This window comes from Nannobrachium achirus (genome assembly GCF_963921795.1).
Source record: "Nannobrachium achirus genome assembly, chromosome: 3".
In the NCBI taxonomy this organism is placed as follows: Eukaryota; Metazoa; Chordata; class Actinopteri; order Myctophiformes; family Myctophidae; genus Nannobrachium; species Nannobrachium achirus.
Window position 1 is genome coordinate 6699855 of NC_137812.1, and position 16236 is coordinate 6716090.

The 16236-nt window shown below is 42.7% G+C and overlaps 1 protein-coding gene across 1 annotated transcript in view; it reads left to right on the forward strand.

The window, feature by feature from the left end:
* Positions 1-3674: 3674 nt before the first annotated feature.
* The window catches only part of mtmr7b (myotubularin related protein 7b), a gene marked incomplete at its 3' end in the record, with an annotated part of 35034 nt that continues 22472 nt past the window's right edge, over positions 3675-16236 (forward strand). The window contains exons 1-2 of the mRNA XM_080721951.1: positions 3675-3699; positions 8486-8611. Coding sequence (XP_080578077.1) covers positions 3676-3699; positions 8486-8611 — 150 coding nt within the window. The 5' untranslated portion in view covers position 3675. The remainder of the gene's footprint in view (positions 3700-8485; positions 8612-16236) is intronic.

The window sequence follows — 16236 nt, forward strand, 5'->3', positions numbered from 1 at the left end:
TGTAGTGATGAAAACTGCTGATTTATCACCCACAGATTATTTTTTAAACTGAGATAATGTCTACTGTTAATCTGTTAATGCTGTACTCCTCCAACTGTATACATTTTACCTCTTCTCAACTGTTTTTTTTTTTTTTTAATTATTTTTTTGATACTTGCTTTGGCAATGTAAATGTATGTTTTCTCATGCCAATAAAGCTCATTTGAATTTAATTTAATTGATGTAGCCTAAACACATTTAGCCTAATACTGTAGCTTTTCCTTTTTGTAGGCTACTTTGCTTTTTTTTTATATCAATACTTTTGTAGGCTCTACTTTTACTCAAGTAGGCATGCCAGCATTTTGAATTCAGGACTTATACGTGTAACAGAGTATTTCTATTTTGTAGTGATATTAACTAAAGTGATACTAACGAAACGTCTAGTATTACATGTGGGTAGCCTACTTTTTCCACCACTGGTATAGAGCATCGCAGCGGAAGTTGATTCCTGGGGTCACTTAATATTCCCCATTCATTTTCGCCATAGACTTTTACAAAAATATTTATAACAATTATGTTAAGCCTCGAACCAAGCCATCCAGGATGGAGGTGAATCATGACCATATAACCTTTTTTTCTATGAAAAGAACATTTTGAAAATCGCTAAACAAAGGTTAGTTAATAAATGTAGTATATCAAATAATGTAATATTAAAATATGTTTTCACATAGGATCAAAGGTTATATGGTCATGATTCACCTCCATCCTGGATGGCTTGGTTCGAGGCTTAACATAATTGTTATAAATATATTTGTAAAAGTCTATGGCGAAAATGAATGGGGAATATTAAGTGACCCCAGGAATCCACTTCCGCTGCAACGCTCTATAGAGCATCGCAGTTGAAGCCCCACCCCGTCCTCACTCTGGTGTCGGAAGCGTTTTCCCCATTCATTTCTTCCATAGACATTTCATAAAGTATTTATTTAAACGTTTTTAAGCCTTGGACAAAGCCACCTCGGCTGGAGAGGAATCATGACAATATTCAAATTTTTTTGAATGCAAAAAAAGGGCAGGGTACAAGACTGTGTATGTCATTATTTTTTAAATTGCGGAAACTACACTCTCATTTGAATATTGAAACTTCTCTTCCCATGCAACTGTCGCTTATTTCTTTGTCGCCCTAAACTTTCCAGGTAAGACTCAAGACCCAAAAGAGAAATTAGACATTTTACCGGTAGTTAAAATAGCAGATCTACAAGCTCACGAGTCACGACGCATCGCTTCGCACCGAGTTTTGCGCTTATTTATCGGCTATTTTCACTTCTTTAACAATTTTTTTCTAATTTATGGAATTAGATTTTTATTTCTTCCATGAAATGAATAAAAAACAAACATTTAATTTTGTTTTTAATTCATGAAAAAATAAAAATATGCTTTTTTGGGAATGTTTTTTTTTTAAATTTTTTTATTGCTTTCAAATAATTAAAAACAAAAAGTAGAAATAAAGGAAGGGACCCATAAAAATGTGTCCGCGACCCACAAAGGGGTCCCGACCCATTTGTTACTTTAACTTAGTTACTTTCCGGGGCGCCCGCTGGCCTGGTGGTCAAGGCGCGTACCATATACTAGGCTATGATGCCGGCGTCGCCGGTTCGAGTCCCGATCCGGACGACCTTTGCCACATGTCATTCCCCATCTCTCTCCCCATTTCCTGTCAGTCTACTATCCTGTCAAATAAAGGCATAAAAGCCCAAAAACAAATCTTTAAAAAAAAAACTTAGTTACTTTCCTGGTCCAATTGTCATGGAAAACCTTGAGAACCTTCTTTTTGTGCGGTGCTCCTTGAAGGAGCTAAGCGCCAATATCTGGCTTTGTTTGCATGGGCCCAAAACATGTCCAGGCTCTGAACCGTACATCTTGGCACAAAGCGCTCAAAGTTTGTTGTACGCCCAGGATCACATTGGCCAAGCTTCACAGGACGCGCAATGAAATTAACTCTAGTACTCTACCTATAATAATTTAATTAGCACCGCTCACTTCACACTAGGTGTGATTTTTCTTCAGCCTCATGGTTACTGGTGGAGTGACAGGTAGCATGCGTGACACAGTTTCAGAGCAGCACCAACACACTGTCCAGAGTCCACACGCACGCACGCACGCACGCACACACACACACACACACACACACACACACACACACACACACATACACAGAGAGAGATCACACACACACAGAGATCACACTGATGCTGGGCAGGCAGCATTGACTCATCTCATGACAAAGCAGAAGCACTTTAGTCATTCATGTATGATGCTTCTCTCTCTACTCTTTCGAAAGATTTTAACTCATGCTTTAAAGGGATAGTTCACCTACAAATATGGATTACTCACCCCATGGAGATTTGAATTCATGGATATTATTTAGTTTTGGTCGCATTCCTAAGCCAAGAATGAGTCTCCTCAAATTATTGGTTTAGGAATGTGTCATGCTTAGTTAGTCCTTGGAAGTTTATAAATCTGTATTAAAGACCCATTATTTCTCCCTAGACTTTACTGCTGCTTGACCATATGTAGCATACTGTATATAGGCCTACCCTTGCTGTGCCTTGATAGCCAGGCTGTTTTGTTTCATTCTTCTTGTTGTGATCCATTTAACTTTGCCTTCCTTTCCAGGCGTTTTCTTTTGCTTTAATTTGTTTTCTTCTGCTCTGTAATGTGTTCATGTTCAGCACTTAATTGGTTCGAATCAATAAAGATTGATTTGATTTGATTTGATGGAATAATATAAAACAAAAACATTAGATAGCTACTGTCATAAAGCGCTTTCTCAAGCCTCATCATTTATAGGTTGTGGTAGGCCTATACGACTGTCGCTTCTTTTTTTGTCGCCCTAAACTTTTCAGGTCAAGACCCAAAAGAGAAATTAGACATTTTCTCGGGACTCAAACTAGTTAAAATAGCAGATCTATAATCTCACAACGCATCGCTTCGCACCGAGTTTTGAGCTTGTTGTGTTGATCGGCTATTTTCACTACTTCTTTAACAATTGTTTTCTAATTTATGGAATTAGATTTTTATTGTTATTTCTTCCATGAAATGAATAAAAAAACAAACATTTAATTTTGTTTTTCATTCATGAAAAAATATGCTTTTTTGGGAATGTTTTTTTTCTTTTTTTCTTGCTTTCAAATAATAATTAAAAACAAAAAGTAGAAATAAAGGAAGGGACCCATAAAAAAATTTCCGCCACCCACAAAGGGGTCCCGACCCATTGTTTGGGAAACAGTGTCCTACGGAACACACAGTGTGCGCATGCGCCGTCCCAGTGGTAAATCCTCCTCTCTCTCGACGAAGGATCCGTGTGTTGTTGTGTGAGCGTCACCGTGGCTGTGTGACACGACACGCACGCACAGCACACACACACATTCAGTACACTACACACACACACACACACACACACACACAGCACCGACATGATGGATCGGATCCCACACCGCTCCTCTTCTTCTAATTACAGCTCGTTTGTCGACATTGCTTCGCTGCGGACGATGGCGGGTTTGGGATTATTGTTGTTTTAACGGCGCTAATATAAAACGCCAGAAACGCACATCGGATTATTGATCATCAGATCCTCTCCTCCTCCAGTCCAGTCCGTGCACCATTTTGACTGGGAGGCTCGGCTCGGGTTTGTCAGTGATGGAGCACATCCGAACGCCCAAGGTAGGCACTTCTTCCAACCGTATATTTGGCTATAGAGTCAAGCTGACGCCGTCCTCCTCAGTTATTCTGATAATCCACCACTTGCCTTTATAATCTCTCATCATTTATATGGTGCATTGAGTTATCTGACCCGCATTCAACCTTGTGCACGATTTTAATAGCATCTCTCCAGGCACGTGCACACATAGACATCAAAGGGGGCTCGAGCCCCTGCCCTTTTATCCATTAAGTAAAAGTGCCCTCTCCAGATCATGAAAGAAATGCAGCAGACACCCTCTTTCCATGCCATACATGAAGGTAGTATTCAAGAGAATGAATTTGAAATGCAGCATCTTATGTTGAAAGAATTGTCCTCTCTGTGTAGAAATCAGGTAGAAATCCATGCCGTTATGCCACATCTCCAGTATTGACTTGATTATGCTTAGTTCAGTGTGGCATCAAGCACCGAAAATAGCCAACCTCCAAGCTCACAGTGAGCTTGGAGGTCTGCTATTTTCGATATTTTCACCAAAAGGCCCTTTTAGAAATGTCAGCCCCTGCTCTCTAACATTCTCTGAACATCCCTGCATCTCTCTCTCTCTGTCACTCTCTCTCTCTCTGATGATGATGCTGCTCAGTGGCCATGCATGGACTGTGTGTCCAACATCCAATATGCAAATGCATATGACCATAGTGCAATCCTTTTACACAATTGTGTTAAATCGTTTTACTGCCATATAGACGCTGATGATTAACTATTGTGTGTAAACCTATGAAACGACACCACTCTGCCCTCCCTGGCTGTAATTATGTGTGTCACCATCATCTGCTCACGCTCAACCATGACGTTGCATTGTGCTGGGGCTAGGTTATATTATATATATACCACCATGTTCCTCTTTATTGTCTGACTCCCACAACCTGGCAAAGGCATATTATAGGACCTAAACATTATCATCATCAACATCCTCTCTTACAGAATGCATGCACGTGTGTGTGTGTGTGTGTGTGTGTGTGTGTGTGTGTGTGTGTGTGTGTGTGTGTGTGCTTGGACGTGCTGGCCATTGGGAAAAGCGGGACAACTCCCGAAAGGCCGGTCCATTCCTGGCCGGTCCAGGCCGGCCATTCATGTATTGGCCCACTGGCTTGTCTATCATCTGAATACTGGCCCACTGCTCCCTAGCTTCCTTGACCACTCCTGGATGGTCTACACTAGCCCTAGAATGTCTGTGATCATTCATATAGACTTTGTCAATATTTCATGTATTGTATACACAGCCATAGAACGCCCCCATTGCGCGGCGGTTAGCAGCTAATCTGCGCGGCCCTAAAGTGCTGCGCGCTACTTGTGTACTCACCCAATAATGTATTCCTCATCCTGGGAGAAAGACATTGTCCTATAGTGTCATATCCATTTGAAAGTTCTGGCTGAAAACGTTTTTCTTTGTAAAATATCTCCACTTATCAAGAGCCAACACAGGCGACTTACACGACCGGGCGAGGGGCCCGGAATGACTGCTGTACTGAATATATCATAACTTCCTTTGGGAAGCACAAAATGTACCGGGCACACAATCACGCAGGTAGTGTGATTAGTCACCCCACGTCAATCACAAGCACCTGTCAATTGTGTGCCCGCCCGGTGCGTTTTGTGAATTAATTATTGGGTGAGTAGTACACAAGTAACGTGCAGCACTTTTGTGCCGCGCAGATTAGTTGCTAACCGCCACGCTATGGGGGCGTTCTATGGCTCTATTTGAGGGATTACACAAAGTGTCAATCGACCGAAAATTAGAGACATTCTAGGGCTAGGTCTACACATACAACATCATTAGACTGTCTTTGTACCAGAAAAACAATGAGACCTAAAATCACAGTAACCGTTCATCGGTTAGTATTAGGGGCCTCGCGGCACGTCCGGAAGGCGAAAAAATCTGGTGCGTGGCCGATGGCCGCTCGCAATGAGGGCCTCTCCAACTCATTTTCCCGGGCTGAATCAGGGGCCCAGCACGTCTGGGGCTTCATGCATCATGTAACATGATATAATCGGCATTGCATGTTTACCTACATACTGTTTAGCAGACATAACACACCAGGGGCGTCACAAGGGGTAGGAAAGTGTGACTGAGTTACTAGGGCCCAAGGTGGTGGAGGGGCCTTAATTATTTTATACTTTAGCTATTGAAAAATAGCAGATATACAAGCTCACCGCGCTGCAAGCTTGTAGATCTGCTATTTTTGAAAAAGTCGTGAAAATGTGTGCAAATCTTTGAATATATGTATCTTTTAAGCGAACATTTGTAACTCAAATTTAGCTTCTGGGGGGTCCCTGGAACTAAATATTTTGAGATGCGGGGTCCGTGGCCAAATACATATCACTTTGGGGGTCCTTCACGTGAAAAGGTTTGAGCTCCACTGACATCGAAAGTTCGAAACATAGATTTTTCAAAAAAAAACTTAGAAGGATTTGGAATATTCAAAGATTTCCATGATTTTTCAAAAATATCAGATCTACAAGCTCGCAGCACGGCACTCGGTGCCGCGCTGTGAGTTTGTATATCTGCTATTTTTCAATAGTTAAAGCACAGGGGCCCCACAGTGAATCCTTGTACCCGGGGCCCAGAATTTGGAGCGACACCCTTGTAACACACACACACACAGGTCTCTCATGCTCCAGGCTGTATGCAGGAGGAGGAGGTGCATCACTGCTGAAGAAATCAGTCAGATGTGTGTTTATAGAAGTGATTGGACCACTTGTCTCCGATGAGTCACAACTCTTAACATGTTGAGTGTTGTGAATTAAGTAAGGCCTCTGATGATGTGGTCCAGACTCCGGGGTTTCCCCTATAACGGGGGTCTTCAATGTTTTCAGGCCGAGGACCCCTTAGTCGAGAGTAGAGAGAGATGAAGCAGGTTCATGGATTCCATAGTTTCATTGTTTGACGGCACAATCATCAGTGTATTTTGAATTCATGTAAATTTGTGTTTTCAGATATTTAACCACTTGAACCGTCAATACTTAATAAACTTGACCTTTTACTCTGTACTTAGTGTGCTCTTTTTTCCCCAGCTACACCAAACCTCTTTGCCAAAAATAGCGGATCTACAAGCTCACAACGCCTCGCAGCGCAAGGCATTGTGAGCTTGTAGATTTGCTATTTTCAGCTAAAGTTTTCAGAACATGGACGTTAGAAAAAAAAATTGATCACACAAAGATTTGGAGGACCCCCTGTAGTAACTCTGGGGACCCCCCCCCCCCCCCCCCCTGTAGTATCGGACCCACTGTTGAAGACCCCTGCCCCATTGCCCTATGCTATTGCATGTGGTGGTGACCACGATGATCACGATTACGATGCCCTCTTAGCGGTCCGGTTCCTATTGGGGGTTCCAAATGGACCCTTACGGGTATGTAACTCTGACAGTGTACAAATGGACCTTAAGGGTCCATTTGTACACTGTCAGATTTATGGTGGTCCCGTATTGCGGGCGTGAACTGACAGCGTGATAAACCGGTTCTGGAGAATAGAAACGGTTCCAAATGTTCCTCAATGTTGGATCTGGTTCTTCCGGTTCCGGATCCCATCCCTGCTGGTGATTCAGTTGAGTGGCGAGCTCAGAGAACAAGGTGACACCAGGTCACCTTGTTCAAGGTACACGATACAATTTTCAATTTGGGCATTTAGCAGAGAGGACTTATCCAGCATGACTTACAATTAAGCAAGGTAATCGCAGACATCACATGCAGAGAGGCACGTTGTAGTGTTAGTGTAGTGCCTCTGTAAACTGGGATGTAGGATCACAGGTAAAGCAAGAGCCTAGCATCAGCCTAAAATATACTTTCAAAATATGAACCTGATGTAGGTGATTTGTGATGTTTTACAATGTAGATGAGTTGTACTTCAAATTTGGCTATATGGGCATACAGTGTCCAGGCATTAACACTAAGGCTTGCCCACCTGCCCCCGGCAGGTAAATAAAACTTTCGGGCAGGTGAAGTTTGCTTTCAGGTTGCCCGACCGCCGGGCAAGTGCTCGTTTGATAGGGGACGAAAGCGTCTATAAACATAACACAAGATATCTGTCTAAACACCTGGACATGGCCAGCGCACTCTGCGTTCTGGTCTGTGGGATGTAAAATAAGAGCACTGTTTAGTGCTGTTTTTACTGTTGCTAAACTTAAAAATATAAAATAACAAGTGTGAAACCATAGACATATTCAATCATAGCTATGTAGGTACTGTATTTGGTATTTTAAGGTATTGAGGTATGACATTTTTTAATACACAGACCCAGAAAGTAAAGAAAGGTGTTAAATTGAGCGGTAATTAAAATCTCACCTATCATATATTATAATGGACAATTTACTTTTCGGGCAAGTGGGCATGACCATTTGGCAAGTAGAGCATGACCTGTACTTGCCCAACGGGCAAGTGCCTCTGAGACCTTAGTGTCAACCCCTGAGTGTCCTGATAAAGCAGTGCGAGTGACCGTGTCGAAATCTGTATGCTTACGCAGAGATCTGTTTGCTTACCAGTAAAAAAGGTCAAGCAGGTCAAGCCTAAGATATATCGTAAAGTTGATTCTATCCCCTTTATGTCGACCCGTCTGCCTAGCGGCCTCTGCTGTTTGATTCAAATGTTTTAAGTTAACATCTGACTGTGTGTGTGTGTGTGTGTGTGTGTGTGTGTGTGTGTGTGTGTGTGTGTGTGTGTGTGTGTGTGTGTGTGTGTGTGTGTGTGTGTGTGTGTGTGTGTGTGTGTGTGTGTGTGTGTGTGTGTGTGTGTGTGTGTGTGTGTGTGTGTTTCCAGGTGGAAAATGTGCGTTTCCTGGACCGTTCCTCAGGCCAGAGGAAGCCCAGTGTGGGCACTCTGTACCTCTCTGCCACACACACCATCTTTGTGGAGAACAACCCAGAGACACGCAAGGAGACTTGGGTAAGCAAGCAGCAGTGGCCAGCAACAGCAACCCAACACAACTTAACCCAACACTGCACATTGGGGCCTTTTCCACCGGCAAAGAACCGGTTCGGGTTCTTTCTCCCGCCTATGGTATGAACCAGAGGTGAGCTTTTCCACCGAGAACTGGAGTTGGTTCTGAACCAAGCAAGCCAGTTCGCGGCCGGTTCGCAAGAATGAACCAAGGTTCCAAGAAAGTTGCCATCCCATAGGCGGGAGAAAGAACCCAAACCGGTTCTTTGCCAGTGGAAAAGGCCCCATGCCTTTGATGAAGACAGTTGGTATAGAAGGGTAATACTTGTGGGCCTAGTCTAGACCAGTGGTTCTCAACCTGTGGGTCGGGACCCCCAGGGGGGGTCGCCAAATTATTTTGGGGGGGGTCCCCAGATGATTAACTTAACTCAAACTCTGCCATCAAAATACCCCTTTGTACCCCTTCTCTGCCATGCCCGTAGAGCCCGTAAATGTAATAAAAATGAATTAAAAAACATTTTTTTATCGAACCGAACTAAAATAGGCACTAATGCTCCGTTATCGGTTTCTACACGGACACATTATTGAGCGGACAACTTTAACATTGGAGTCCCTGAACCGGAAGCGGAAGTCCGTCCTCTATTTTGGCCCGTTAACTTTCTGTCTGCACTCCGCGGCTTACAGATGGAGAACTTATTGATCAATTGAAAAAGTTTCAACGGATTTGAGAAGCTGAATACGCGAACACACGATGCATGAGCAGTGTCCGATCACGCACGATGGGAACTGGACGAGCGCCCACGTTAACAGGTAGGAGAAGCCGGCAGTGAATGACATAGAGAAATTAACGGGCTTTACGGCCGTAAACTACGAATGAGTTAATGTGCAACATTGTTTTTCTCACTCAACAGTAAACAAACCAGCATGAAGTTGAAGTGTATAGAGGGTGCACATTTCTAAAGTGACAATTTAAGGACTTTTTAATACCTCTAAAATGACAAATGAAACATTGGCCAAATTGTCAACTATTAGAGGCGTTGTGAGTATTTTCACAATAGAACAGTGTTATACAAAATGTAATGTCTCAACTCTTAGTGCTCGTCAAGGTGGGGGGGTCCCCAGTTAAAATATGATTATTTTAGAGGTCACGGCCTGAATAGGTTAAGAACCACTGGTCTAAACCCGTGGGGGACTCCTGTCAACTTAAGTACATTGGGTGTAAAGGGTTAATCCAGCAGTGCCTTTTATATTCTCATCCTGTTAAAGCGTTAAAAGTGTTGAAAGCACACTGTGCTCTACATTGGTGTGACAACAGATAAAAACGACACAAACGGCGCACTAATCTTCTCCCCAATATTGATTAATGATTACAGAGTGCACTCCTCTCTGCTCTCCCAGTGAAATCTATCAACCTTTTAAAAGCCTTCCAGAACAGCACCGCCAGAGTCCTCCACCACTGGTGCAAATAGGTCAACCCGAACCCATATAATCCTTCATACACACCAACATGTCCCAGTCCACAACTACAGGATCCATTTCAAAGTCCTCCTCCTTCTGACCTATAAAACCAAAGCCCCAGTTAGGCTACCTTAGACTGTGACCTCATCACCACACACAAACCCTCATAATTGCCCAACAAAAGTAGACATACAAGCTCACAGTCGTGAGTGATGCAACACTATGTTGCACTACAGTATGACAGCTTGTAGATCAGCTATTTTCGCCATGAGACACCATACACTAACGTACAACGAGGTATGAAATGGGCCTTTTCTTTTTAAATAGTGGCCCACTGTACCCTTGTTTTATAGCATCTTTTGTCCCTCTTCTGTAGTTTATATTGTACTTAATTGTTGATTTTCTTTTACCATCATCTCTTATTTGTGAAGATGCTTTGTTTTAGCAGTTGAGAGATCATATGCTATGCAAACTCAATCTAGTATTGGTATTATGATCTTAGGGTGACCATTTTAACCAAGTTGTGTAATTTATTCTCATTTGATCCATTGGATCAAATGCCGCATAATTGGATCTTATGCCGCATCAAATCACTTCTCTTGTCTTATTTTGGACTGCTCAATCTCAGGATGGAAATGTGTCCCGAAGCTGTACGGTGTACGCTAGTGAACTGAGTCTCTTAAGGATTATGTGTAATGATGGCACAGTGGTAGGATTAGGGATGGGACGATATGAAAATGTCATATCACGATGACTGTGACCAAAGAAATCACGATTTACGATATTATCGCAATAATCAAAATCCATTATCCTGGGGCGGAACATTTGCCAAAAAATAGCCGATCTACAAGCTCACAACGCGCCGCGTTTGCGACGCGTTGTGAGCTTGTAGATCGGCTATTTTTTGGCAAAGACATTTGATAGAGAGTGAAAAAAAGACGTACTTGTATCAAGTACGTATATTATAAGTACGTTTTACCAATAGAGGGTTTAAGTGGTACCGGATATGCAGCTCGGCAAATAAAAGGTGAATTGATCCCAGTGCATGACGGAGGACGATATCACGATGAATTAAATCTCCACGATACAATTATCGTGAGTGTTTCTTTTTTTATCACGATAAACGATAATATCGCTTATTGTCCCATCTCTAGGTAGGATTCTCTCACACCAGCAAAACCTGCACTGCAACATCCTTTGTGTGAAAAACAGAGCATGTGCCTGTGTTCTATAGAGGAACTAGTACATGGTTGCCAACTTGCCATGGATTCCTGAACCCCACTGGGCGAATGTGTACTGGATGTGTGTATCTCAGTGGGTTGCAACATGAGCATATGGGAATTCCCACTTCAAGGGTAAACAAACAGGACAGCACCAAATTCTTGGCCCTGGGTACTTCAACTATTGAAAAATAGCAGATATGCAAGCTCACAGTGTGGCACCGAGTGCCAGCTTGTAGATCTGTTACTTTTGAAAAACGTGAAATAATACCTATGTTTCTATGTCAGTGGTGTTCAAACTTTTTCATGTGAAGAACCCCCAAAATGATATGTATTTGGCCACGGACCCCCATCTCAACATATTTAGTTCCAACTTCCAGGGACCCCCCAGAAGCAAAATTTGACAAATATTCGCTTAAAAAATACATATATTCATGCACACATTTTCACGACTTTTCAAAAATAGCAGATCTACAAGCTCGCAGCGTGGCACTCGGTACTGCGCTGTGAGCTTGTAGATCTGCTATTTTTCTATAGCTCAAGTATAAAATAATGAAGGCCCCTCCACCTTGGGCCCTAGTAACTCAGTCCCACTTTCCCCCCCTTCTCCCCCATATAGACCATACTGTACCATCTCCAGAGAGACTCGTATCTGCTATTTTGTGGCGTGCGACACAGCTACTGTACTGATGTCCTGCTTCAGGACAGCGTAGACAGAGAGTTGATCTCAAACTGTTTTGCGTCAAGGACCCCCAAATTGATATGTATTTGGCCGCGGAACCCAGTCTTAAAATATTTTGTGCCGTGGACCCCCAGAATTATTTTTCTCCAAAAATAGCAGATGTACAAGCACGCAGCAGGAACAAAGTGACGAGCTGTGAGCTTATACTGTATCTGGAAGCAAGTGTTACAAGGAAATAGGAGGGCTGGAGGGGTTAGGTACAGTGTAGACTCACGTAGCCAGACAACTATTCCACAATCTCCGAATGCTATATAGAGTCCGGAATGACAGCTCCTGAGACCCGAACAGCGAGTATCGGAAGTAGCCACTGCTGCACTTCCCATTGGAAACATAACAGAAGCACACTCGCACAGACAGAGTCATTCGAGTGGCATATTCTTGTTATGGGTGTATAGTTTAAGAAAACATCATGGAAGAAACACCAACAACACCAGAGAAAATAACGCCCCCAAAGATATTGAAAGGAGACAACGCTTCCAGTAGGACTTGTTATCGCTACTGCACAAATGGAGCGGTTGCGTCACATCCGCTTTATCTCGCACTCAACGTTATAATTTCCTTCTCCAAGACTGTGTGCCGGGAGCATTTGCAAATGGCTTTAGGCAACAGTCTGGCCACGCAAGACTAGGTACAGTGTGAAGAGGAGTTTTCAGGCTGTTGAGAAATGGGGAGTGAGTGTAGTCGTGACTGAGCTGGTTGAGGTCATTCCACAGCTTGGGAGCCAGGAGGGAGAAGAGTCTAGGACGAGTCAGAGCATTGGGAAAGTCTGCGAAGGGAGGGTCAGATGTAGCCTGGAATAGCCGTACTATATACTGCAGTTAACTGCATGAGTATACACATTCCTCCCTTTTGTTAAAGTCAAAATGCAATCAAAAATATGTTTTTCACACTTTAGAGCTAAAAAGCTTTAGAGATAATATGGCCATACCTGCCAAAAAAAGTGAACAATTCGAGTGTTTGTGTATTATAATGAAACAATTAGAGCCCTAAGCCCAGCCCCTTAACAGAAACTTCTAAAAAATAATTTGGGGACCCCCCTGGGGGTCCCGACCCACAGATTGAGAACCACTGGATTAGGCCTAAGATTGACCCGGACCATTTTGCCCCAGAGCGGTACCAGAAGAGTCATTGAGCAAGGCACTATTAACCCCGTTCTTGATTGCTTGTTGTACGCTAAGATCGATCTGGATAATTAACAGTGGCTGATGTAAATGAGTGTGTGTGTGTGTGTGTGTGTGTGTGTGTGTGTGTGTGTGTGTGTGTGCGTGTGCGTGTGTGTGTGTAACTTAACGGTTATCAGTCAGAGGGCAGGACAACGCCTCCCATCCCCCCAGTGGATGAGTGTAGTGTCTACTCTGCAGATCCAAAAGGCATTTAGAGGAGTCACATTTCACTAAATGTGTCTTTTTACTAGATTAGGTCTGGAGAGGAGGGGAGGTTAGAGTCGCTACACCAGGATTCGGTTTACAGTCTGTTCCGATAGAATAGCCTCCGCAAGTCCGCATATCGTTAATGAATTGATTCCAAGAAAATGCAGTGGTACTGTACAAGTTTAAAAACAGTTACTAACAAGTGAAAATCACTTGTTTCTAGTGGGACCCACTTTGGGTGCGTATATCACAATGAACCACTATTTTACACTTTGCCGTTTGACGGTGTCACACTGTGAAAAGAGCTGATTCACAATTAATCTAATTAATTTCAGGCTCTGTGATTAATTAATCGCAATTAATCCCATTTTAATCGCACATCGATATTTGACCTGAGAAGCTTTTTTTTTCCAAGTAAAACACATTTTGTTGTATGAGAGAATCAAAGAGTGAGTTTTTTTAATCTAAATTTCGCATCCACTGGGCCAAGCAAAGCGCTCTGATCGGCTACTTCTCCCTTTGCGTTTGTTGTCTCTTCTTGGTTGGTGCATCGCTATGATCGGTATGCCCGAAACTGAAGGTTCTGTGGTGCAAAAACTAAGTGCGATTAAAATGTGTTAATTTCTTTTATCGCATACATTTTCTGTAATTAATTAATCGCAATGAATCAGTTAAAGTCCCAGCCTTAGACAAAATCCACCACAGTTTCCCCAGCAAGTGTTTTTGACATTTCTATAGCGGTAAACTGATACTGTAGATCACAAGACCTGCTATTACACACACTCTCTCTCTCTCACGTACACAAATTACACAATGCAGTCATCTTAAAATGGATCTGCGTTCATGTCACAAGATAGGCCTGTATTATGCAAAAAATAGTGATTGACATTCGCGGCTTTCGATTCCGGAGACAAACAATGACAAAAAGGTTTGTTTGTTTGTGTGTGTGCATGAAGTCCAAATGTCACACAAGCACCACGGCAATCTGACGCAAACGAGCGACATTCAGCGCTTCAGAATGAGAGCTCAGAAGAGCAGCTGCCATACCCTGGGTCCAGGGGGGTAAATAAAAGTTACTTTTAAATATAAATCCATGAATGTCCCTTTGTCTATCTGTGCTGGTTATTATGTTGTTAAATTACAGTAAAATAACTACAAATGCAAAATGTAACAAAATGGTCACTTTAACAAGGTATTATAATGATATTCTCTTATATAATCTTGACAGAATGGTATATTCCCAGGTTCCGCAGGTCAGCTGCACAGGTGCAATGCATTATTGTTAATTGTGGCACGTTTACTAACATGCCAAGTTTAGCTGCACTTGAACAACCGTTCCAGGCTGCCATATCCAGCCCAAGAAACCGTAGAAACGGGGGAAAAAAATAAAATGTACTTCTTAAAATAAATGTATCATGCCTTCGCGCGCGTGCAAGACACCAGTCATGTTGCCATACCTTAGCTTTTTCTGAACTTACGCCACTGACTGACTGGCTGACTAGTCAAACTGTCACGCAACACACCAGCGTGAGTCCATCACTTTCTTATTGCCTGGCTCCACTCACTTCCCCTTCCATGCTATATTTTTTATGACTTATGTTTTTTATTCAAGATTTTCCTTAAGAACCGCAGTGCAGTGAAACATAGTTAAAAGCCCTTCGGTCAAAACCTCCTAACTCCACTTGAGCTCATTTTCCCGAAAATGAACATTTTGGAGTTAGGAGGTTTCGGCCCGACAGCAGAGATATACTGTATGGGACCAGTCGACTTCAAATCCGACACACGCAGCGACAAGGACTCGAGGGAGTAGTTGGGATATCCAGGTGTCCAGACTGGGTTTAAAATGACAAAGGCAGCAGATCGCCACTTAACACTGGTTGTGCCACAGGCTAATCGGTCACTTGCAAATGCATGCATACACATTCAGTATGTAACTTACTTTTGGATTATGGCACAATGGACCTACATCAGGCGTCTTCAACGTTTTCAGGCCAAGGACCCCTTAGTAGAGAGAGAGATGAAGCAGCGACCCCACAACCTGTTCATAAATTCCATATACAGTAGTTTAATTGTTTGACAGCATCAGTGTTTTTTGGATTCATGTCAATTTGTGTATTTATTGACATTACCAAATAAACTTGACCTTTCACTTTGTACTTGGTCTGCTCTTTTTCCCCTCAACACCAAACCTCTTTGCCGAAAATAGCCGATCTACAAGCTCACAACGCCTCGCGCTGTGAGCTTGTAGATCGGCTATTTTCGGCTACAGTTCTCAGAATATGGTTAATATATAAAGGACTGGAAGATTTGGAGGACCCCCTAGGGGTCCCGGACCCCCTGTTGAAGACCCCTGCCCTGGTCTACATGATGAAATCTAAGCAAGAACACCAACATAAGAATAGCATGTAGAGATGTGTGGTTAGTTATTTCAAGGTGTTTAAGATATCATTTTAAGAAGCATCAGACTCCAGTAACAGGCATGAATAGGTCGATATATCTCAATAAGGGTACATGTGTCAACGAAACCGTTTTGAGGAATACAATCCTGTGAATGTAAGGAAATGGCCAGCGCACAATGACTGTCATTTTCACATCCTCTTCCTCAGCGCCCTATTCCGTCTCTGTCCGTGAGAGCCTAGGTCAATAAAAGACTATGTGAAAAGGACTTTCATTCATTGTGTGCTGGCTATTTCCTAACTTTAATGGCATTGTTGAGCCGTGCAGTGCAAAGAAGTCTTAAAGTGCAGGCACCATGCAATTTGCCTTGTAAAACTGTTGACACATGTCTCTAAAGGTTATTAGATTTAGGTATTTTTAACATATGTTTCATCATATTAGTTT